Source organism: Struthio camelus, chromosome Z, assembly GCF_040807025.1.
Source record: "Struthio camelus isolate bStrCam1 chromosome Z, bStrCam1.hap1, whole genome shotgun sequence".
Lineage (NCBI taxonomy): Eukaryota > Metazoa > Chordata > Aves > Struthioniformes > Struthionidae > Struthio > Struthio camelus.
This window is the reverse complement of record NC_090982.1, coordinates 48,248,542-48,272,695: the sequence shown is the minus strand read 5'-3', so window position 1 is coordinate 48,272,695 and position 24,154 is coordinate 48,248,542. Positions and strand designations below refer to the sequence as shown.

The window sequence follows — 24,154 nt, the reverse complement described above, 5'->3', positions numbered from 1 at the left end:
ATTTTAGGTTCCTGGGTTGAGCCACCTGCTTTTTTTTTTTTTTTTTTTTAGTGTTTGGAAAGCAGCGTGCAGTAGTGAGCTTTTCTTTTAAAACAGTTAAATAGGAACTATTGTTTGTGCTATATAGAATTAGTGAACAGAAATAGAAAAGTGCCAGGAAACCGAGAGAGAGCCTAGCATTCCAACTGTTGTTCGCACCATAGTATGTGTTGTAAAAACAAAACATTAATTCAGGATGTTTCTCATAAGTTGTTTAAGCACAATTTTATATCCAATGTGTTTATATCTAAATTTATCTTGACTTTTCATGAAAGTAAGGCTGTCGTCTCTCCAAGTTATTAATTGTTGGATTTAGAGTAGGTGCAACAAAGGTAATGATGAAGCAAGCTTCCTCCATTTAACCTGATGGTTAGCTTCACTCCTGACTTGGATTCCCTCCTGACTAAAGAAAACAATTCTGTTTTAATGGCTTATTCAATCTTTGGCCCTTTTGCTGTAGCAGTGGTTACAACTCACTTCAGTCTGGCATAAATCCTGATCTCCTGCTCTGCAGGACAGCACCCTGTTTTTGCTCAGGCTAATGTTTAGACAAAGCAAGTTTTTTACTTACTGGGCTTATGGAGATGCCACTTGAATGCTAGCCATGGCATAGGAGTAGGAAAATGACTGGTCCTTTAGCGGCTGTCTAGATTTAACTGGGTTAAAGTGACGGTGCGTATGATTTGAAAGCTGTGCCGATATAGCTAGCCTGTTTCACATGCCCCGAAAGTAGCACCGCATAGTGTTTAGCTCTACCAAATTCTTTTTGTTGCCCTCCTTGCCATAAGTCTTGTCTTTTAGATTTACACACTGTCTTTTTTCCATCTGTGCGTTTTGATGGTGTATTTGGAATGCTTCTCAGCCAGTTGTTTCTCATACAGAGTTTGTTATAGATTTTTGTTAGCTAAGTTGTTATGATTTTGGTAAACTAAGATTCAAACATTTTCAGTAGGTTAAGAATGGCAGAAGTCAAAATATTTTTAAAGCTTTCTACACCATGTATTTTATACTGTTGGATTGCAACATTTTCAACAGAATTATTGGTGAGGTGGTTAATAATTCTTGCCATTGATGCCCCAGTAGAGCTGCTCTTGTGTGCCAGTAAAGCTGTCCTGCAGTTCTTTTAGGCAATGAAACTGAGTATGGCTTAGGGCTAGGACAGTAAAGGAGAACAGGCATAAGTGTATTCAGCATTACAACCCTTAACTTTTAGGTGGTCGACTCAGTCTAGCACAGTTTATGTCAATGCTGTGCGCATCTATGTTTTGTGGGGGGGGGAGAGGGAAGGCTGAAGATGATCTTCAGCCATTTTCTTCTCCATTTGCACGGAGGCATCCATGTCATGTCTTCATCTTGTTTTGGACATTGTTTGGGCAAAGTTGTTCTTTTAGGAGTTGCTCTGCTCCTTTTTTCTTTTCTTTTTTTTTTTCTTTTCTTTTCTTGTAATGAGGTGCTGTTTTTCTCCCAGACCCCACCTGGATCTCTGTACATCTTTACATAACAGCAAAAATATTCAGATGCTACTGGCAAGTCTTTTGTATGGGCTTGCCCTGAAATTTCATCATTAAGATTGTGTAGCAATATATTATTTTCTCACTGGTTTTGGCAGTTAAATTGTCTGAATTATTGCTTGATTACTTTGCTCATGTCATTCTGAGTTACTTTGCTATTTCATTATACCTTTTCTCTTGTTCTGGCCGAGTGTTTTACAGAACCCAAAATCTAACCACTTATTTTGGGGCATAAATCTTGCATCTCGTAAATTTAAAATACTGTACATGTATATTTGATGTTTTGGTGTTATGTGACATGAAAAAATAAATACAAGAGAGTATCTCTAATCTTTTATGCTTTTATTTTCTTAAGTATACTGCAAGAGTGAACACAGAGAGATGGTGTTTGGGCAAACGTGTCCTATTTTTTAATGAATAGGCAGTAAACTTGCTGGAAGGCACAAGGCAGCAACCAGTAATGTCAGAAAAGCAGAATTTTAAGTGCTTCCCATAAGAATTCTTTGGTTTCTATGTCTAAAAAAATACTGTGAAAACAAACAATATTTTATTTCCTTGCTTTTGATACATTGTGTTGGGGATTTTTTCTGTGAAAGGAAATGCTTTGCCTTTTCTGCTATCTGTCCCCACCCAGCTGCTTTTCTATATCCTGTATAAATCTCAATTTTTGAATACTTTCCCCAATTATATCTTTTCACATAAACCATTGATATATTAAAATGATAAAATATAATCATACAAAACCCTGAAATCCTGTTTAACCAATATTTTTTCAGTGTGGAAATGAGATGCTAGGAATGGGGAACACAAATTTTTCTTTAATGGAAAGACAATTTTCTGCAACATATATGACTTATTTGGGTTCATTTGGTGAATTGTAACCTAAAGCTCCTTTAGTAGAGGTGTTTAACATTGTTTTTGTCATAGACAACTTTGCAGTATGTCTTCTGATGTGACCTGGGAAGTGTTGCATAATGGAGAGATGAAATGGATTTCAGAAATAGCCAGGAAGCTTTAAGCCACGACCTTTTAGAATACCACTTTTCAAGCAGTCTGAGATAGCTCAATGCCAGTCCAAGGAACATCTAAGAACTAAAAGAAATCTTAGAGATAGTTTCATATGTACGCGAGGATTAACTGTCTTTCACTTCGCTCTCTAAAGTCCGGTCTGATTTTTAGCGTGGTCGTGTATTGATGGAAATATGTATGTATGTTTGAAATGAGATGTAAGAAAACCCAAAACTTATGAAACAAATATGATTTCTTAGGCTTGATGATTTAAGATGGATTTGTATCGTTAGTAAGAGAAAGATTATGAAAATCAGTGTGCTAGCTGCCTTCACTAACTGATAAATTGTATTGCAAATAGCCATTCTGAATTTTCAAATGTAGTATAGCAGTCTGCGTGAGTGAATTATCTCTAAGGAATCCAATAATGTTGCCATCAACAAAGTGTGACAGAGTTCTTTAGAGTATCAGATACTTTTATTTGATCTGAACTTTAGTTTCAGGTCCGTATCTGTTGTACATTGCAAATCTCTGTTCACATTGCAGTTTTTTCTGTAGGCAAGATTCAAAGCCAGAATATATTTTGCTGTCCTGAAAACTGACTGACAGAATGGCCAGGGAAGTTAATAAAATTAGGGCACAGAAAGATGTTCAGTTACTATGAGAGATGAGTTGCTGCTTTTGTCTCTTAGCCTGTTGGTACATTATACTTTTCCACCGGTGGCCTATGGAGGAGCTGACAAATGGCATCCTCTTAGACAATAAAAACTCAAATGCATATTATTATGAGATACTTAAATAAAGGGAGAAAGGTCAGCTTGAACAGAGGAACTATGATTAGGTAAGGGAGCAAGGAACACAGGGACATCATCATCAAAGTTATTGAGAATGTAATCTAAAACAGGCTCTACAGTTTTCAAGGGTGTTCCGGAGTACTGAAACGATGCTGAAAAGTTACCAGAGAATGTTATATTTTTGTCTTGAATGTTTTTGTTTTGAATAAGTTCAAGGGATGATTTCGCTGTAGCAGGTAGAACCTTGTCTCAAGTGCGTTCAGGTAAAAATATTTTACTAAGTTATTTTAAAGTGATGCATTTTTCCCATAGTTCCTGTTTATCATTTGGTTATTTGTAAGCCAGAATAAATAACTGCTTTTCTGTCACCCTCTTTTTTTTTTTTTCTTTTCAGTCTTGGTTGCTCATGGTACAGCAAACGGAACAGTTGAGCAAAATAATGAAGACACATGCAGAGGATCTTAATTCTGGTCCTTTGCATAGGCTTACAATGATGATCAAAGATAAGCAGCAAGTGAAGAAGAGTTACGTAGGTGTTCATCAACAAATTGAAGCAGAGATGTACAAGGTATTTTATTCAACTGTGCTTTATACATTTATTATAGTTTTGTATGTTTACAAATTAATATATTGAGGATGAGGTTTTTTAGTTCTTCTGTGTTTTTGTGCTATGTACAGGTGGTGATTTGTGGTATGCAGATTTTGTCTAGTTTTAATTTTAGTGATTTCCTCCACGCTTTCTGTCCCCTGCTACCTGACAAGGCAGAGATGGAATACTTTCTTCTGTATGAATTTGTTTGGACAGATAGCATTGAAAATGCTCTTATTCTGGTGGAGGATGATTCTGTGTGACACTTCTGTATTCTGTCTCTCCTCTTTTTCTCATCCTCCCTCTAGGTATCCTTGGGCCACAGCTTTGAAAACTCTTAATGAGTGCTCTTGACAGTCCAGACTGTTTTGGATGGGGATGGGATTCTGGTCTCTATTCTAAAATATAAATCAACCATAAACCAAGTATTAAGTCTGCAGATGGAGCTCTTCAGGGCCTTTTCTGTTCCTTGCAGTGCTATTGGTAGATTAGAAAATGATGTCAGTTGTCCTGCTGACATTGAGAGTGCTGTGCCTAGGCGGTGAAGCTGACAAGAATTAGGGTTTCGTTTAGGTGCTCTGGAAGAAGGTTAGTTGCAACTGTCGAAAATCAGATTGGTAGTCTGAAAACTCTACTGGCAGAAGGAGAGCAGTGTTTCTTCTTTATTTGAGCAGCGTGGTTGGTGTTGAGGGGGAGATTTGGAGTAATGTAATTCGGATATAACGTCTGAGTAATATAATACAAATACCAGGGACTGATGGCTAAGAGATTCTTGGGCAGGTTAGGAGGAGAACATTAAACTAGTACTAAACATACTATGTTGAACATATTGTCTGTAACAGGACTGCTTCCATAATCTGCTGTGATCTTGGCCTCTTCCCCAGGTTTTGACTATGGGGAGTGCATCCTTCTTGATGCATGGTCAGTAGGCTGCTTTATCTGATAAAATTTCCAAGCCAGATAATCAATTACAGCTGCTTACTGATTGGTGCATCTAGATATAGTCAGGATAGGAGAAGGGGAGAAAGTGGTGGCATAAGTTTGAAATACTAAAGACTGAATCTGTATAGAACTGGAGAAATGGAAAAAGAAAGCAAGCAAGAAAGGAATAGCGAAGATGGCAGAAATCAGACTGATGGGAATTGCATCATACTTTTGAAAGAAACTGTATAAAACATGTTTTTTCTGCTACTCTGTTTGTTCTAATAATATTTTAAGACCTTTCCAACAAAATATAATGCATATTGAACACTCCCCAAATGTCTCATTACAAGCCATATTGATTTTAATTAATCATGACCATATGGCCTTGCAGATATTTTGCACTTCCTTTAATAGATGCGTATGATTTAGGGGTTCTTTTTTTTCTCCTCCTTTCCTGATTTTCCTAAGAAGTATTTGAATAGCATTCTGATTAGTTTTGTTATGTTCCCTCATTGTTAGCTGGCTCTATTTGTTCAAAGCTTTTGTGTCACTGGAACACTTACAGCATGGTTCATAGAAATACACGATTTTTTCATGTTATGTGGTATTATTTCTGCTTTTGTTAGATGCGGTAGCAAAATACTACTTCCCAGGGCATTATCTAAAACTTGTAAAGATGAGCATCTGTGTGGCTCATAATCTTTAGGATACTCTGGCAAAACCTGTATTTTCCTTTCAGCAAAATACATGCGCATCATCCTTTTTTTATTCTAGAAAACTCTTGGATGAGGAATCTTTTGATAAAACTATTAAGGACAATAAACTACCTTGCTTTTGACACAAATCAATACTAAAGCCTGTATCTTCAGGTTTATTCCAGTTCCCATTCCGAATTTGGATATTTTTCTTTCTTTGTGAATTTTGGAAAGAAAAGTAGTGAAGTATCATGCTAATAAAACGAGCAAGACTTTGATATGTAAACTGACTTAGAGTAATCCTTGACCATCTTAGTTCTTTACGAGTTATTTGGGGAGCAAAGGGCTCTTGGCTTTGTTTTTTCTCTTCTGATGGAAGAACATAACCTGTGAAAAGTAAAATCGATTTCACAGTTATTAAACAGAATTCTTAATGTTACTGCCCTACCTTTTATTTTCTGATTTTATATAAAAGAAGCAAGTTCCATGTTATTTATGCATTAACTGTGTTCACTGCTTCCTAATCCTATGATAATCTTTTCCTCCATGTCTGGAGGTGATTTTATAATACAAATTTGTCATGAAGTTACTTCTTCCTGTAGCACCGCTATTATTCTGTAGTGACAGCAATTGTGAATCTAGTTCACTACATGTATAAATACGAGATGAGAATTTGGGATTAGTTGGCAGAAAAATTCCTGCATGTAAGTTAAATCTTTGCACAGATGATCTAGAAATAGAAGCTGTGTACGTAGGACCTTTCCTCTTTGAGGAATTCCATTAGGTTAGGTTAGTTGGTTTTCAGGGCAAAAATAGCGGCATCTAGGCCTTACCTTGTTAAAAAAGGGTGAATTGTGAACACCGTTCTTCTGCATGGCAGGTTTGATTTCCTTTATAATACAGAAATATTGTTCGAAGAACTTTTTTTTTTGGTAGAGCGTGATACCTTTTCTACACGTTCCATAAGCTGAGGACTTCCGTTTAGTTAAGTTCCTCTTTCTACGATTTTCTACTATGGATGTGGAATACTTTTTTTGCTCAAGGTTTTACGTATCTTTAATATATATTCCAATTCTTAGGCATTGTAGAGGCTGGGATTGTTATGGGAGTTTCTCAGGAATTTCGTGATTTGCAAGCCTTTGTTTCTGCACAGTGCACTGGTTTTGTCACTTGGTGGATGGAAGCTGGGGATGGAACAGATAACATTATTGTAATTTTTTGACCAAAAATGTCATGTTTATTGGAGCTTCTTCCATTGGAAAGAAGATCCTTCAGTTCAGTGTTCCTCAGTGCTTGTTTTGTTTTTTTTCTGTTTAAGGGATTTAAGTCTTGTGACAGGTAGATTGAATACACAGTTGCTATTTCTAGACCATTTATATGAAATGTTGAATTTAAATTCTTTTTTCTTGCCTTTATTTTAGACTCTAAAAGACTTCATTCTAGTTTTCTGAAATTTTTCATCTGCTGTGATTTAATAAGCGGATATTTTTGGTACTTTTTTCCTTTTGTTTGAAATGTAGTCGTGTTTATGATAAACTGAATTTCCTAAGCGTATTTGTCATTATGCTGTACTGCACTAATGCAAATGGTGATCTGTGCTTCAGTCCTCTATTTCATGTCATGCATTTATTGGTTTTGCTTTTGTTACAGCATGTAACAACCTATTAAGATAATTTCAAGCCAATGTAAAAAGATAACATCCTTATTTTGGAAAACAAATCCTGTAATTCTCTTTCACTAATGCTGAGATGTTTTGAATGTTGAGGAGATAAGTATTTTTAATACATTTTATGTTTCTGCTTTCCTAAAGGTCACAAAGACAGAATTGGAGAAACTAAAATCTAGCTATAGACAACTAATAAAAGAAGTAAATTCTGCCAAAGAAAAGTATAAAGAAGCTGTGGCTAAAGGTACGACTGACTTGTTTTAATTTTATCTATTTATTAATGCTTTTTTCAAACGCTCTAAAACTCTTCCAGCAACACAAGGTAATGTTTTTATTTTGAGCAACTTAGTTGGTTACAACCTAAAAAAATCATAAAGTGTCTTAAGTAAGATGGGCTAATTGTCATGTATACTTGGTGGTACTGTTTCTGAAAATCATAAAATGAATGATAGCCCTTCTTTTGAGATAAATGGGAGCCTTTTTCTTTTTAAGCTTTTCTATGATTCCTTCAGTGGAATATAAAGTTACTCAAATCAACTATAAAAGTGGTAAGTAGATTAGAACATAGATGAGACAGCGTTGCAGCTGCAGCCTGTTTGTGCCCTGTGATCTTTTGTAGTTGCTACTGCGCCATTCCTTCAGATGCTGCAGTGGCATCAGTATCAGTTCTTGACACTTAGTAAAATGTATCCGAATTTTTTAACCTTAAGCAGAAGGGGAAAATAATCTATTTGTCCACTTTTAAAGGAATGAAGTGTTCCAATTGCGTAACTTTTGATTCCCATTGAATTAATGAGAGCCTTTATTCTGTCATCTTTTGAAATATCATATTTGGTGTTCTTACATGTTTAAGTTTTTTTTTTTTGTTTGATTTAAAGAAAATTGAGTGACAGAGTGTAAATAAAACTCCAAGATCCATCTTTACTTTTTATATGACTGCCTAAAATTATGCTTATTGTCCTTGGTTCTGTTGTTCTATAATTCACAGTGCAGTATAGTAGCTATCAGTGCTGAGAGAAAGGTTGTTTTCTTTCCAAATTTATCTGAAATTCAGAGTGATAACTGGCAGGTGAATGCAAAGACAAAACAGTGTGGAATAAGGGAAATTGTACTCTAGCACAGTTTAGCTTCAGGTTTTGACTCATCATGTTCATGTTCACTTAAAAATGTAAATACATGCCAGTTTTTAGTTTCGTAGTTACCCAGCTGTTTTTTACCTATAACTTTAATTTGGAAGTGTGTCCCCAACTAGCTACCTAACATGGGAACATATGGTACCTAATATGGAAAATATAGAGTGTTGTGATCTCAGCTGTTTTTTTCATCCCTTCTTCCTGTTTTAGCTCTGATGCTTGTGCTGCATTCCTCATGCACCAAACTTTCCCATTGAAATCAAAGAGTTTTTTGGCTGTTCAGCAACTGTAATGTTTTTATGTGGTTTTCGAGTAATTGGATTAGATATAAAACAAACAAAAGCTGTTTGTAAGACGCTTCCGTGGTTTTTCTTAACCTTCTGTCTCTTTTCTACTTAAGTTTCTATCTATCTTCCATCATTATGGTTGATAACTTAATTTTACTTTCCCCACAATTCTAATGTAAATCTCTGTTAACAAACTCTGACACTGTGGGTTTTTCTCCCAAGAATTGCGGAATTAGAAGTCCTATATTGCCCCTCACCACCACCCAAAAGAGGCCCTATTATTGTTTACAAATTTTTGTGTAGTAGTAATGGTGTAGATCAACACACTGCAGTTGTATATCAAGGTCAGCTGAGCCGCTGTAATTTTTTTTAAGCCATGATATTTTACAGGGTTTCTGGGCACTTTAATTGTCAGACTGGTTTCTGAGGTATACAAGTCATGGAAGTCTTAAGATTGTAATGCTTCGTTATTCCAGTAACTAGTGCTTATTCAAATTCTGTGCTGTTAAGAGATGCACTTTTTTTTAATATGCAAACCTGTTCAGTTTTTCAGAATTTCAAGAACTGTTGAAAACAAGGAAGGAACAATGCCTACCAGAACAGTGCGAGGGTTTAACCAAGTGTTGAAAATAAGCTGAAAAACATTTTGTTAAACAAACAAACAAACCAAAACAACAAAGGAGATGTTTTTGGACATCAGCTCTTACAAGAAATGTGTTAAAAGAGCACAAAAAGGACTCGATTGTTAGGATAAATAGTCCTAACTTTTTGTTACAGATAAGAAAGAACTTAAAACAGGGTAAATCTTTGTTGCTAAACAGGTATCTGAAGAATGACTTACAGAAGTAATGCTTTTACTACTAACAAGCACAGGCTAGACTGTAGTATTTGGGAACACTTTCCAGGAGCAGTGTCGTATTAGGACTATAGTAGGGACAATATCTTGGCATCTTTTATAACTAGGGAATGTCCTGTCGTCTGCTCTTCAGTAGCCTAGTATTACTTTTGTATTCCAAATGGTGTATTCCTTAGAAAACTGGGTTGGATTTGAAACACCTGTGGTTTTATGTTTGTTTAGTTGTTTGCTGCTTGGGTAAATATTTAATATTCTGTAGTATTTGGTAGACTTCTAGTTTTCTGTGATCTGATCTAATTTTTCCCTTCCGTAATACTCTACGGTATGCAAATGTGCCTTTTGGTCCCTTCCAAGTTTGGATGATAAAGATCATATTTATGTAGCATATCATTAGACTTCTTTAATCTATAGCACAAATAATATCCCTGGATTTGGGTAGCTTTGGAACCTTCCAAAGGTCATCTGAAGTTCAAAACACAACTTACATTGGCTTTGTGTTATCTGTGAGCATCTAGCACTTTTGCAAATGAGACTCAAAGTACCAAGTGACCTCTCAGAAATGAGGAATATCTTATGAAAGGAGCAGATGCTTTATAAAAGCTTGATTTGAATGGCTTGCTTGAGTTCTAAAGCTATTAATGGAGATTGGGGTAGAATTCACTTCTTGAAAGCATTGTTTAAATTGAGACTGCCAGTTTTCCTTTTATTTCCTTTTCCGTTTAGGTCTAATTTCTCTTCTAGCCAGCCCAGTTACACTTTTTTAAAATACTACTCTTGATGGACCCCTTTTTTCTGGCAAAATGAATCTCTATTACACTGTCTGGCCCCGCCTGTCTAGAGCAAAAGGGGATAACCAGTGCACAGAAAATCCTACTTTGTTTTATGCCCTTAGGCTAGATAGAATATGCTCAATTACTGGTAGATTTGTGCAGTATCTGTACAGGCTGGTCAATGTAAAAGGCTGTGCAAGTGATATAAAGGAACAATTCAGATATTTTGCTGTCTTGCAAGTGTAATGGTTTGTAATGATTATGAAATTTGACTTTTTTTTTTTTGGTGGAATGGTAAAGCTGTCTTATACTGAACAAATGAATTTACTAGAGCTGCTGACCAAAGAGGCACAAGTATTTATTTAATTTGGGAAAGCAACTCGTTTTCTGTTTCTGAATGGCTGAGTTGTTAAAGCTGAAATTATATTCTGAGCTAAACACCTGCTGTAGAGGATATTGCCTGAAAAGGGTCAAGACTGGCAAAGTTAGAAACAATTGAAAGTGTTCTTCTTCAGTAGTAGTGTTTGTTCTTGCAATATTTTCCTGTGATCATGATATATTGTCAGGAAAGCTTTAATTACCACACGCTATACTTTCCAGTACGTATCAGGTCAGTCACTGATCATCATCGTGTTGAGGCCTTAGTGTGGAGTTACCTAAGTTGTTGCTTGGCTTAGGGCAGCTGTTGGAGATTTTGCACAAGGGAGCCGTTTCAGTGAGGGATGGGGAACTCCTTTATGAAGGGCAGAAGCACAGGAAAATATGTGGCTTTTTTGTCAGATGCTATGTGTAGGTAGTTAGGGAATGATAAGGGAAAAAGGAGCTGGATGGTGCTGGTACATAGTGGCCTTGAAAAGGAGATGTGATGATGCTTGGGCTGTGGGGAATGAAGCATTGGTTTGTCATGGCAGTGGGGGTATAATTGCTGCTGTGAGTAGAGGGGAGCTGTCCCAGAGTTAGGTTGCAGGTGCTTCATTATGGAAGGGTTTGTGCTTTTCAGGACTTGAGGAAGATGAAAGCGACTGAGATGGTGGCTCTGGTGCAGTAGAAGGAAACCCTCCACCAGCACTGTTGCTGCTTGGCTTCTTTCAGGGAAGCAGTGAGACAGCTGAGCTGCAGAGTGTTTCACCACTGAGTCTTGGCTGCTATTTGTTCATGAGGCCTGTCATGGCCACTGCTGTCAGCGTGCTGTCTCAATGGGAAATGACCAGTCTTGTTTGCCCTAGGCCTTGCTGCATTCACCCCTGCCTTGCCGTTCCTCTCTGGGCCAATGATTACCTTGGAATAACGGAGGCAGCCTGCTGGCTTATGCTCTGAGTATGAAGCCTGCAAACGTCATGCAGTCTGATTGGTGCCACTCAGTTGAATGATAGGCAATTCTTTGCCTTTTTTGGTCCCAAAAAGAAAGAAAAGGGGAAGGAGAAAAAAAACCCCACAGAACTATGTGTAGTTACAGAAAGAGAGCTGGGGGAGGGTGAAGTCAACAAGCTGATCTAGTCCAGTGCCTCTCTAATGAGGCATACTTCGGCCACTGGGAATCTGAACAGATTAATTCTAATAGTCTGTTCTGGTTTTAAACTATATGGGTTGGAAGGCTTTGTAAAAGTACATACTGGGACTGCAGGCCATGTCCTTTTGCAGAATTGGAGCAGTAGTGCATGCTGGGATCATTGTGAGCAATATATAAGAAAAAAACTGTTATTAGATTGTCATTGCATAATGAAATGGACAGCGCTCTGAAATCCTTTGGATGTGTGATATGGAGGAAAAAGATGTGTAAACTTCTTGCAAGAGCAAGCCAAAATGACAAACTCTAAGCCTACATTGCTGTGCTGACATTACTAATGCTGAATTAACAAGGTAAATAGAACATGACATGTTGACTTATCCTGCTGTGGAAAAACACGTAACTTTGACTTTTGGGGAGTGAGCTTGTGACTAGCTTGGGCATATATTGTTTCCACTGAACACTGATGTGCAGCCCTGGATTCGCTCTCAGTCCTTACAGACCAGCAGTCATGTTTCTGAGAGAGTTTACTAGTGGTGTTTATTAACTGCTGTAACATGTTTGAATTAATAAGATCTAATTTCTATTTTTGTTACTTTTATACTTCATTATTTGTTTATCTTAACTGCTGATACCCATTAACGTTACTGAACTAACTCTTATCTCGGGAGTTAAAGTCTTCAGTATTCTGTAAACTTGAAGTCTGTAAGTATAAACAAACAGTTTTTTCCCATCAGAAAACTATTTGTCACTTGCAGTCATGAATCTGCTAGATAAGGTCTGAGGAAAAACTCCTTATCTTCTTTTTAGAAATGTATTGAATGGAGGAGGGAGTGGATGACTTTCTTTTTTGGAAGAAGCACATTCATGTTAGCCTCTTGCAAGAAATAAAGGGGAAAAAAGACCTTAGAGATTAATATCCAATATACTCCTTTTATTCTGTCCATTTTTGTGAATTTAGCTTTTTGAAACCCAGGTTAGTTAAGAGTACTGCACTTCTACCTCTTTATTTGTTGAGCGATAGTAGTTCAGGCTGGTCAGTAAATTTTAGAATTTGCTTCCTGAGATAGAACTAATAACCAAAAGCATCTTAGGTTAATTGAAGTAGCTCGAATAAAAAGTGCTCTGTAAATAAGTGTAAATTATTTTCAAAGTTTCTTCTGGTCTTGTGGAAATGTAGTGAGGCTAGAGTCCGCATGGGAAGCAAAAATGTTTAAAAATTCATATCACTGGGTTATGTGCCAGCAGTTTTGCGGGAATGAATAAGACCCATCAAATGAATAAATAATTCTCATAATCACCTAGGGTATTTAGATGTATATAGCATTATAAAAAATGCTTAGTTTAAGCAGATAACTGGGTCAGAAAGGTCCCAAGATCAATTTACTAGGTACTACAGAATATTTAGTCATACACGTTGTTATGACTCTGTCTTTCCTATTTAGTGATGGGAGATTAAGGAAATCAAGCAAACTATGACAAAAGGTTTAATAGAAGAAATGAAGGAAATAGGCCGTTGTCCCTCAAAGTGAGGAGCAATACCTTTTACTCAAGAATATACTAATAAGTATATTAGTATACTAATATTAGTATACTATTAGTATACTAATATACTAATAAATTGTATAATAATTTCTTCAGAATTGAGAGTCGGTTACCTTGAATGTACCTAGCTACTTTGGCTTGATGTATCACTCTAAAGTTAGTTTTATTCCATCTTACCTACCATCTTCAGTTGTTTACTTTAATTGGAAAAGTGCTCAGTCCTTACCAAAATTCACTTAAGAAAAAGGGAATGCTGGTGTCCTGCCTGTACTCCTCTGTTTACTGATTTGTAGAAGCAGTTTTAAGTATTCTCTAATCTTAAAATATTTTATTGCTTTTAAAAATGTTGTTAAAAGGATGATAAGAAGACCTTTTCAAAAGCTTAGTCATCTCATTCACATGTATAAGGGAACATTTTCAGTAGAATAATGCAAGCAAATAGTATAAAAGAACATTATTTTCCAGACACAATGAAATAATTGTCTGAGAAAATGTGTGTCTCCAGAATTCAAATAAATAAGGAAGTGACTATATGGGAGGTTTGTTATTGTTAAACAAATGTAGAGATAGCAAAAAATTCAGGACCTACCTTTGTTGTGACAAGTGCTGCAAAAATATGTACCTGACAAGATAGATGCAGTTCTGGGAAATTATTTGAAAAACTGCTTTCTTAAACGCTGGTAAACTTCTCATACCTGTCTGTATACTTTGACACAGCTCTGTAGTTCAGTGCTGATATTTAGAAAAATAAAAGATTCTAAAGAAAGCCACAGGAAAAATAACTTTTTTTTCCTGTCTGAAACATCATCATACTCTCAAGATTTGTATCTTTCACCAAAGGAGGATTGTTGTTGCATTCAAAAACAATAAAAAAGGAAAGCCCTGATAGTGTCCTAATATTATTTTCAATTTTAAACTTTTCTGAAATCAAATGTTGTGATGCCCTAGCAAGATTTGACTAGAGAAAATTATCAGAAATATGAAACCAGACTCCTTGGTCTTTCTTGTGAACTAAGACAAGATATCCTGATTAATGCTAAGAACCTTGGGTAGTATTTTAAATGTATTTTAAAAATGTTGACTGCATATCTGAGACGTGATAATGGATAAGATGGCCTAAAAAATGCTGTAAAAAAAAATTGCTGATTCCAACCCTCGGGTGCCCGCCTGGCCTGGCCCCCACGGTGGTGCCTGACACCCCCCCGGGGCTGAGGCTGCCCCAGCTTCTCCTTTGCCCTTCTCCCTTCGGGTAGTGGGACGGGCCCGGGCTGCTAGGTCCAGCTCTGCTGCCACCAGGACCCCCGTGGCACCCTGACAGTCTGAAGTGCTATGAGGGACTGGCCTGATGAGATGGTTTGGGTTAGCAGCTGCACAGAATTAGCTGTTGTCACTGGTTATCAGTAATCCAAACCCACATGTGGAAAGTCTTTCTTTAGGGTTCAGGTAAAGCTCCTTCGTAGGAGCGCTTGCGTTTTACATTTGTTAAGTATTACTTGGCTATAGTTTGGTGTGAGTATCACGTAAGTACCTGTCTGTGTCACTGTTAATGAGCGTCTGCTGTCGTGCAAACTTGGTCTAGTCATATAATACGAATGCTTCTAATGTAGCTAGATATCTATTTGTTTCTTGCTTCAACTTTTTATAACCTTACTATTTAAAATTTTATTAGGTTAATTGTTACCAAATATCTTTTTTAAGCAAAAAAGTGTAAAATCCTTCAACCTTCTCTGTCATACATTAGTTATTTTAATTCCATTATGAATCTCTTGTGCCCTTCAACTCTTACTTCTAATGTCTTTATAGAGCTCTATCTTTCTGCCTTTGTGTCCTTTTATTTAGTAGTTGTAGATCTTTTGTACCTTAACCTCTCTGGTTTTAGGCCTGTTTTTGTTTTTTTTGTTTTTTTAATATATAATCAGACCTAGAAGTGACTCTGTTTCCACTTTCTATTCAACATCTTTTGTTATTTTTTTAGTCGTTAAGAAATTCAGGAAGTAATAATAATGACCTTATTCTGGCTGTTGTTCTCCTTCTCAGAATGCTTTGTCACCCGTATATTGGTGAGCTCCAGTAGAGCTCTTTCCAAGTGACCTTACAAAGAAACATCTGCAGCATTTTGAAATCCATTGTATATTTTGCTGATTGTGCTTGATTATTTGTTTTTGTCAGAATTGCCCTCTATGTGCATATGTGTAACCATTTTTCAACATATCAGTAAGAACTGAATTTAAAATTGATTCATTTCTAAGTTACTTCCTCTTCAGATGAACTTGCTAAGTTCTAGGCATTAGCAAGATCATTTGTATGTTTGCTTATGGCAGTGCCAACAGAGAAGTCAGTAGATGTAGTTCCTTGCTGTGAGCAGTTCCTCTAGATGCTTTGCTAATTGTTTGGAAAACAAGTTATCCACCACTTCTGGTTAGTAAAAGGTATTCTGTATTCCAGAAGCATCTGTTTTGATTTTGTGCTATACTATGTTCTTTCTCCAACATCAGAATAGCTAAATGTTGTGTTGAGAACTTGTGGTGCTATTGTAGCACTGCTGCTTCTTCCCCCGCCCCCGTCCCCCCCCTATTTTTCTCCTTACTCAGAATTTTTGTGTGACTTTGCTTCTGGGATTTCTCGGACTATAGAGGCAGTTATATTAATTTTTGACAGAGTGTGCTTGTCTGCTAGATTTCCATAAGATTGTTTGTCACAGTTTTATTTATGTATAAAGATTTTTTTCCCATTCCTCTTATGAATATATAGGCTTTCAAGATCTTCAGATTGCCCTTCTGGTTTTCATTTGGTCTGTCCTAGCATTTTTATATTAGCTATGTCTCTACCTTCTTTTGAACCTAAATTAAAGTCGTGGTCAAAAGTTGGGCTTGTGTCATAAAATGATTTCCTCTTTTGTCAGAGGGACATTATCCTTGTTAGTGTTTCTTCATGGGACAGCATTCTCTGCTTAGTGAAGTCAATGCCAGGAGCTATAAATTCCAAAAGTGAATTAATCTGTTGTGAGCTGAGCCTTTACAGTGGTCTCCATTGCCTCTTCTGTGAACACTTTATCATCACTTTTGAGTGGCTGAAGGTCATACCTGTCAGTGTTGTTAATGCTCCCATGAGTGAGAAGCAAGGGGCAGTCCTTGAAATATCATAACATTGGACTCCAGACAGACGTTTTCTAGGATTTATGAAAAATGTGGGAGAACTTACTATGGACATTTCTGTCTAATTATAGACATTGTAAAATGGAACTAGCTCTGTCAGATTTCTACAGTTTTGGCAAACTCTTTAGTATTTTAATCATCCTACCTTGAAAAACAGTTATGATATTTATTGTTTTTAAGAGCATAGTCTATATTTAAAGATGCAAGAGTCTAAGAGAGCATCTCAGATATGACGACATGCTTAGATGTTGACACGTTTTTAGCTTTCTGTGTCTTACTAACTTTTTATTGCTTGAAATCTGTCTCTTCTTTCCTCTCCTCAAAATGAGGTCCCAAAGAAAAAGCTAATTATAACCAAAGCTAATTTAAGGACAAATTTGCTTAATAACTGATACTTCCAGGAGCTGCTCTTAGATGTTTTTTTATACCATTGTTACAAAGCCATACTAAGAGCAAAAAATATAATCTTTCTGCGGAGTGGGATATCTTTGCTAGAGTGGTTTGTGTCAATTGAAAGACTAATTTGTTATATTTTCAATGAAACAAAAACTCAGGGCCTGTGGTAGAGTGTATCCACTGAAGTACAGTGTCGTACTTTTTTCCTAGAAGCTTGCCTACAATATAGACATAAAGTATCATTTCTTACTGCATTCAGTTTTGGAATTTTTCATGACCTCTTCACGTATATAACCTACCTAAAATGTTTCTGTTTGAGCTTTTGATTTTGAGGGTGATGCTTTGTATTTCTTGTTGATCAAAACAAAATTTTTCACTATATGCTCATTCTTATTAAAAAGATGACATTTTTAATAAAATTGTTTTCTTTTTGGCACCCACGTACTGTTGTGGGATATTACATAACCTTTAGCCAAAGACCCGTAGCTTAAAGCAGTTCAATTGGAATTTCCTATCGCAGAAACAAAACAACAGATAGGAGCCTCAGTCATTAGTTTAACCTACATTATAGTGAAGCTGAATTAGAAATCTGAACAGCTAAGCCTGTGCCATGTCTTAACTTGAATCTTAAAGTTTATGCTACAACCACCCCAATCGGTAGGTGATCCTTGTCCCATACGAATTAGTGGGAGCTTTACAGTGAATTCCACAGAGTCAGAATGTCACTGTTTGAATAAATCATCATGATCTATAATGCAAATTTAAACAGGACACAAGCATTGTGAAATTTTATTGAAGTCAGTGATAGTTAAAGGTGATGAACATCTAAAGGGAATTTACTTAGCATGTTTGATCAAGCATAAAAAGTCGGAAAAATCATGGAAGTTGGGAAAAGCTGAGCTCTTTAGTATAATTATTTCTTGTTGATCTAAAATATATATATATAAATTCTGTATTTGCAATGCTTATTTTCTGAAAGTTGGTTTCTCTGAGGTACTTGCACTGTGGATTAATGCTAATTAAAAAAAAAAAAATCAAGAGAACATTATTAGCTGAAGCTGTTCTCAGTTTCAAAGAAGTGTCCTATTCAGTTTCTGTTCCTCCATTTTAGGTAAATATTATGCTTGAGGAGACTACTGGAACTTCAGAATAGCCAATCTGCCTTTTTACTAGAAAATACCTTAAAACAACTTACTGGATGGTTGTGTTGTACTGTATGTAGTAAAGACGCCAAAGAGTTTTTATTAAAAATTGAAATACTTGACTTCCTAGAATGGTTTAACAAGTATGCCAGCTTTTTCTTTGCAAATGTCAAACTTGCATAATTAATTTTGCAGGCTTTGTAATAATGTTTATGGCGTGACTTATTGTATACACAGTCTGTTTCTATAAACATTACACGGATTTATCAACAACTGATGGCAGTAGAATTATAATTAGACCTATTTATGAAAATCATTATACAGATAAAGAAAATAGGATGTTTTTCCTCTATGTTAATTGACAAGTAGAACAACTGTGCGCTCTGCCTCACTGCATTCTGCTGCTTTAAAAAGCAAATTAGAATATGGAAATAGTACTGTAGCTATGTTTCTTGTATTAATTATAGGTCCAGAGGCTATATTTAAAAGTTGAGTGTGTATGGTACTTTGATTTATTCCAGAATTAGTTGAGTTATTCTGCTTAGGAATAATGGATGAGAAAGGAATTTAATCTTCAAGGCAGATAGGAAAATGGCATAGTTTAGGCATAAATGAGGTTTCTGAAGAAGATGTAATACTGATAATCTGTAGTAATGTGGTTGTGATGATTTTTAGTGTAAATATTCAGCTTAGCTTAACTATTCAAAGCTGTTTGTTATGGTTCATAGGCCAGAAACCTGTACTGATGGTGTACTGTACAGTTTGGTGATATGTGCTGATTTGTGGTAAACAGATAAGGAATGTAGCTTAAATACTTGCACAGGCGAGTTGTAGGTTTTAAGCCTTTAAACTGACTGTGACATTCAGAAGTAATTTCAGGTATAATGGAGGGCATGCTGGCCAAATGTGTAATAAAAATAAAGAAAACAATCCAGCATTTCTCTGTCTGCTACCGCCTTGTCCTCCTCTCCCTATTTCCAAAGAAGTGCTCCATCCCATGCATTTCCCAAGGGAACGGGCCAGGGCCAGGCTAAGCAAAACACATTTTCCCTGCCTTCTGCTCTGTATTCCAGCTGCCTCATCCTCTCCTGTTTCATCCAGTCCCTATACTGTAACTACAACTTGACCTCTTCCTCTCTGGATTCTCTTCAGTCATCTTCCATTATCTCCCCATGTTAGTGTGCCTTTTGGTCTCCAGGATGACTGTATGGTGTATATGTGCTGGTCTGCAGATGAAACATCGTAGCCCTACGTTTTTCTTGATATATTGATGCCAGACATGCCCATGTTCAGTGGTTTGTAAATTCTGGAACGTTATTCTGGAAAAATTAGTCTCCACATGAACCATTAATTTTAGTGTTTTGTGTTTACAAAAGACAAAACTATCGCTCTTTTCTTTGGGAAAAATTTTAGATAAAGTTGAGATGGTTATCTCTCCAAAATAGCAGTTTTAGAGAGATTGTAAAGTGAACTATTTTACCTAAGTTTATGTAAGTTATTTTGTTTTGTTTTGTTTTTTTAAGAGTTTAGATACCTAGATGAAAAATACTTCTCCAGGGACAGGTCTGGAGATATGTATTTCCTGCTTGTTTTACAGAGTAAATGTGTTCATATAGTTAAACTGTAATACAAGAAATCTATTCCTCATACAAAATTAGGTCAGTAATAAGAATGTTTTCAATTAAATGACAGACAAAATATTCTTTTAAAATAATTTTCTTACTGTGTGTTAAGAACATAACTGACAGTGGCCAGTAGCAAATGTCTAGGGAGCATATGAGAATGGACGAGCAGATAAACAGTTGTTTCGGCTTCATACACATTTGTTACCTAGCACTTCTGCTTCAGGAACTCCTATCTTTATTCTTAATAGCCCTTCAGAGATTTTTCTTGTGTGCATTTGCCCGTTCACCACAGAGGTTTTTCATGTTAAAAATAACCTTGGACAAAGGATTTTACAGTTAGCTACATGCCAGGTGAAGCAGTATGTCCTTTTGTTTTGCTTCGAACAATCTACTATTTTCAGATGATGCCTTCCAGTTGTTATATTGAAAGAGGTTGGAAATATCTATTCACTAGCCATCCCCTCTCACATGTTACTGCTCAGTTACAGGGAACTACGTAAGCTTGAGGCACATAGTTCTTTCTAAAAAAACGGAGGGAAGGGCAGCCGAAAATTGAAACAAATACCCAAATGAAAAACATAAAAGGATTAATTCATAAAGCAAAGCAGCCTGAGTATTTTTCAGAAATTCTGTATTAGAAGGCCAGGTAAGAGCTGTGCCAAAAGAAAGCAAAGTTTTCAAAAAAGCATGGCATAGCTCTATAAATAAAGTAAGGAGGCCAGCATAGAGCAGCATATGCTGTCATTGAAGAAAATAAGGGAAAACGGGAAAACCCATAAAACGCAGAATCACAGAATTGCTGAGGTTGGCAGAGACCTCTGGAAATCATCCAATCCAACCTACCTGCTCAAGTCACCTAGAGCATGTTGCTCAGGACCGTTGGGTTTTGAGCATCTTCAAAGATGGAGACGCCACAACCTCTCTGGGCAACCTGTGCCAGTGTTTGACCACCCTCACAGCGAAAAAGGGTTTTCTTGCATTCAGATGGAATTTGCCGTGTGTGTTTGTGCCTGTTGCCTCTTGTCCTATCACTGGGCACCACTGAGAAGAGTCTGGCCCTATCATCTTTACACCCTGCCTTCAGATATTTATAAACATTGATAAGATCCCCCAAGCCTTCTCTTTTTCAGGCTAAATAGTTCCAAACAGTACAAAAAACATGGTAGGTAAACAGGAGATTAAGAGGGCTAAAGAATTTGAAGAGTGTCTTGCAAAGGATGCTTGAGTCGATAGCAGAACGTTTTTTAAACATGTCAAATGTAGAAAGCCAGCAGGGAAACTAGAAGATTTTCTTGATTAGAAAAGTATAAGGGGGTACTCGAGGGCGATTGATCCAAGGCAGTACAGCTCAGTGAACTCTTTGCATCAGTCTTTGCTGCTGAAGATGTTGGGGAGGTTGTCACGCGTGAGGCATTCTTTTTTAGCAGGGAGCCCACAGGAACTAGTTCAATTTGAGGAAAATATATGGGCATGTACCCATAGGGTGTATATTTACGATACAGTGTGTATATATACCATTGAACCAAATAGATATTAGATGTTTATAAGTCACTGGACTTATAAGTCAAGCGGCCTTCAACTAGGATTTCTGAAGGAGGTCAAACACGAAATTGCTAAACTACTGGCTAAGGCATACAACCCACCACTCTGCCAGGGGCCTGCTGGATTGCCAAGGGGCTGGAATTGATCCTGGAAGCTACCAGCAGGTGATTCGAAGTTTCATCCTTGATAAGATTGTAGGGTCTACAATAAATAAGATTGCTGAGGGCATGAATAAGCATGGTCTGTTGGGAAAGAGTCAACATGGCTTTTGTAAAGACATTTACTGTCTTGGTGGAGCTCTAAGAAGATGTCAATAAGCATGTGTATTAAAAGGTTCCAGTAAACAAAGCTTTTTTTTTTTCAAAGAGCCTTTCATAAGGCTCTTTATACCAAAGGCTGTTAAAGCAAATAACTTGCCATGGGATGGGAGGAAAGGCCCTTATACCTAGAAAGATGTTCAAAAGTTAGGGAGCCAATAGTAAGGCTTAATAGTCATTTCTCGTAATGGAACAGACTCAGTAACCAACGGAATTAGTGCTGGGTCTGTCTTTTATTCAGCATTTTCTTCAGTGGCCTAGCAAGGGAGTCGATGACCTGATGAACGCAGAACTATTATTACCAAATCTTGCAATACTAGAACCAGGTAGCACTGGCTGAAACCAGCAGGAAACTATCTTGAAACAGAGAAGGTAAGTGCTGTACGCAGAGGGCAGTGACCTACTGCAGCTTGCTGCCAGAGCAAGTTGTGGGGTCAGACAAGTAGCAGCAGGATCAAAAAAGGGTTAGTCATATTCATGGAAAACTCGTTCAGCAGAGATAATACATGGAATAAACAGTGATATATCCTCTAGCAACCCTAATCCAGTGGCAACGGATGATGGCAACATACACAGGAAATGGGCCACGAACGGTGTTTTGCGTGCTTTCCCTAAAAGCAACTCCTGCTATTGCTATTGCAGGCAGAGTACTGGTCTAGATATATCATGGTTCAGACCTAGTAGAACATTTTTTTTTTCATAAAAAATTGTTTATTTGCTCTAGACAAATAAAAGATTAGCATTTGTGATAGTTATGTGTTTGAGAGGTGGGTTTTTTTTTAATCTTCATGGTTATATTACTTTTATACCTATGGTTTTCATATGCATTTCAATAAAAGAATTCTCACGCTTCTGCTCAGAGAAAATACAGCTTTTTTTTTCTTACTTAGTCTTAAATAAGAACACCAGGATATTTAGTTTTACTAATGAGCTGTAAATTGTCAAATTTTCCTTTTTCAGAGAAATAGCTTGAAAGGACTACTGGGGAAAAGGTGAAAACTTACTATAAATCTATTAGATTTATGTAATCTACAGATAGATTGTATACAAGATGCTTGTATACTTTTAAATCACCATATGTATTTTTCTTTCCTTCTTCCTCTCAGGAAAGGAGACTGAGAAAGCCAAAGACCGATGTGATAAAGCCACTATGAAGCTGCATATGTTGCATAATCAATATGTGTTGGCACTGAAAGGAGCACAGTTGCATCAGCACCAGTATTATGACACTACACTTCCTCTGTTACTTGATTCGCTGCAGAAGATGCAAGAAGAAATGATTAAAGCCCTGTATGTGGTATTTTCTTATATTTTTCTAACTTGCACAATTTTATGTATATCCCAATTAATTTATTACTGCTAGAAAATAATGAACTGTAATTAATTACTTCTCTATAAAAGAGTAATGAAAAAAGTTATTTTCTTCTTTCCATTGACAGCAGTTGTGCATAGAAAAATCTATTCAGGTAAACACGGACAGTAGTATCAAGGAGTTATGTAATCTCCTAGTGAGAGGCTGTCTTCTCATGAAACTCTTAAAATCTTAGAGATTGTGTGCAGTGTTTATAGTTGAGCTGATGCTTTATCCTCTCTTTGAGTTTGGACACTGTGGCAAGTTTGTTGTCTGTTCAGTAACCTTATTTTTTGAAATTTTGCCAGAAGAAAATTTGGTTTTAACTGGCAAACAGTCTTGAAAACTATCTGGGAGGAAGGTTAGACAGATGCGTGGTTACTCACGTGTGCATGCAAGTCACAGGATCATATAAATCTAATTTCACTGTAAGGCGTACAGTCCGAAAGATACAATTACCTTTTTCTGAAGGGTCATTCTCCACATCATTGATGAAGAGGTGCAAACTGGTGATCTCAGAGAACTATAAATGAGGACTTTATGCTCTGTCTTCTGATTTGTAACCACCATGCTGCCTCCTTCTCTTTCCTGAAGAGAGAGTGAGTGAGTTTAGGAGACTGTTCTGTAGTTCTTTCTCGAGGGCGTTACTGAGGACGGCAAGTTGAAAATATTGCTTGTAAGTCCCTTATTTTTAAAGAAAAGCAGTTAACCTCTTTGTGTAAGTATCATTCATATAGAGGTGAGGCACTCGTCTTTTCTGTAACTCGTTTTTGGAAATGTGCATCCATCTTGACTTCAGCACATATGAAGAAAGGCAGAGTTGGAGATGTCACGCTCTACATGCTTAGGTGATAACATTAACTGTCTCATGAAGTATCATACTACTCCTTCTGATTTTGGTAAAGGTATCTAAATGAAGTAGACTCTCTGCACAGACTTTTTATCTTCACTTCATATTTAAAGTCCCAGCAAGAGACTGAATTCAGTTAAATTTCTGTACTGTATTAGAATTGTGAGTTATGATAATTCACTGGAGTTTTATCACTGAAAAAGAACCTATTGAACTCGATTGTCTTTGTCATCTCTGAAGTAAAAAACTGCAAAAATATTTTTGTCGCTAAAGACATTATTAGCGGGATGTGAATTTACTGGATAATTACTGCTGTCTGATATCTTTGGGCCTAATTCTACAAAAAGAGGTGGTGATGTCACATATACAGGTGGTGTGGCCATCCATGTGAAATACATACATCCTTAATAATTTTAATTTTGCAGATTACATAATTCAATACACTTGAAGCA

The 24,154-nt window shown here is 36.7% G+C and overlaps 1 protein-coding gene across 6 annotated transcripts in view; it reads left to right on the top strand.

Moving 5' to 3' along the window:
- FER (FER tyrosine kinase) overlaps window positions 1-24,154 on the top strand; it is a 179,308-nt gene that overhangs the window by 18,767 nt on the left and 136,387 nt on the right. For all 6 annotated transcript variants that reach the window (XM_068927396.1, XM_068927398.1, XM_068927397.1 and 3 more), the window contains 3 exons: window positions 3,747-3,920; window positions 7,371-7,470; window positions 22,608-22,791. In XM_068927396.1, coding sequence (XP_068783497.1) covers window positions 3,747-3,920; window positions 7,371-7,470; window positions 22,608-22,791 — 458 coding nt within the window. The remainder of the gene's footprint in view (window positions 1-3,746; window positions 3,921-7,370; window positions 7,471-22,607; window positions 22,792-24,154) is intronic.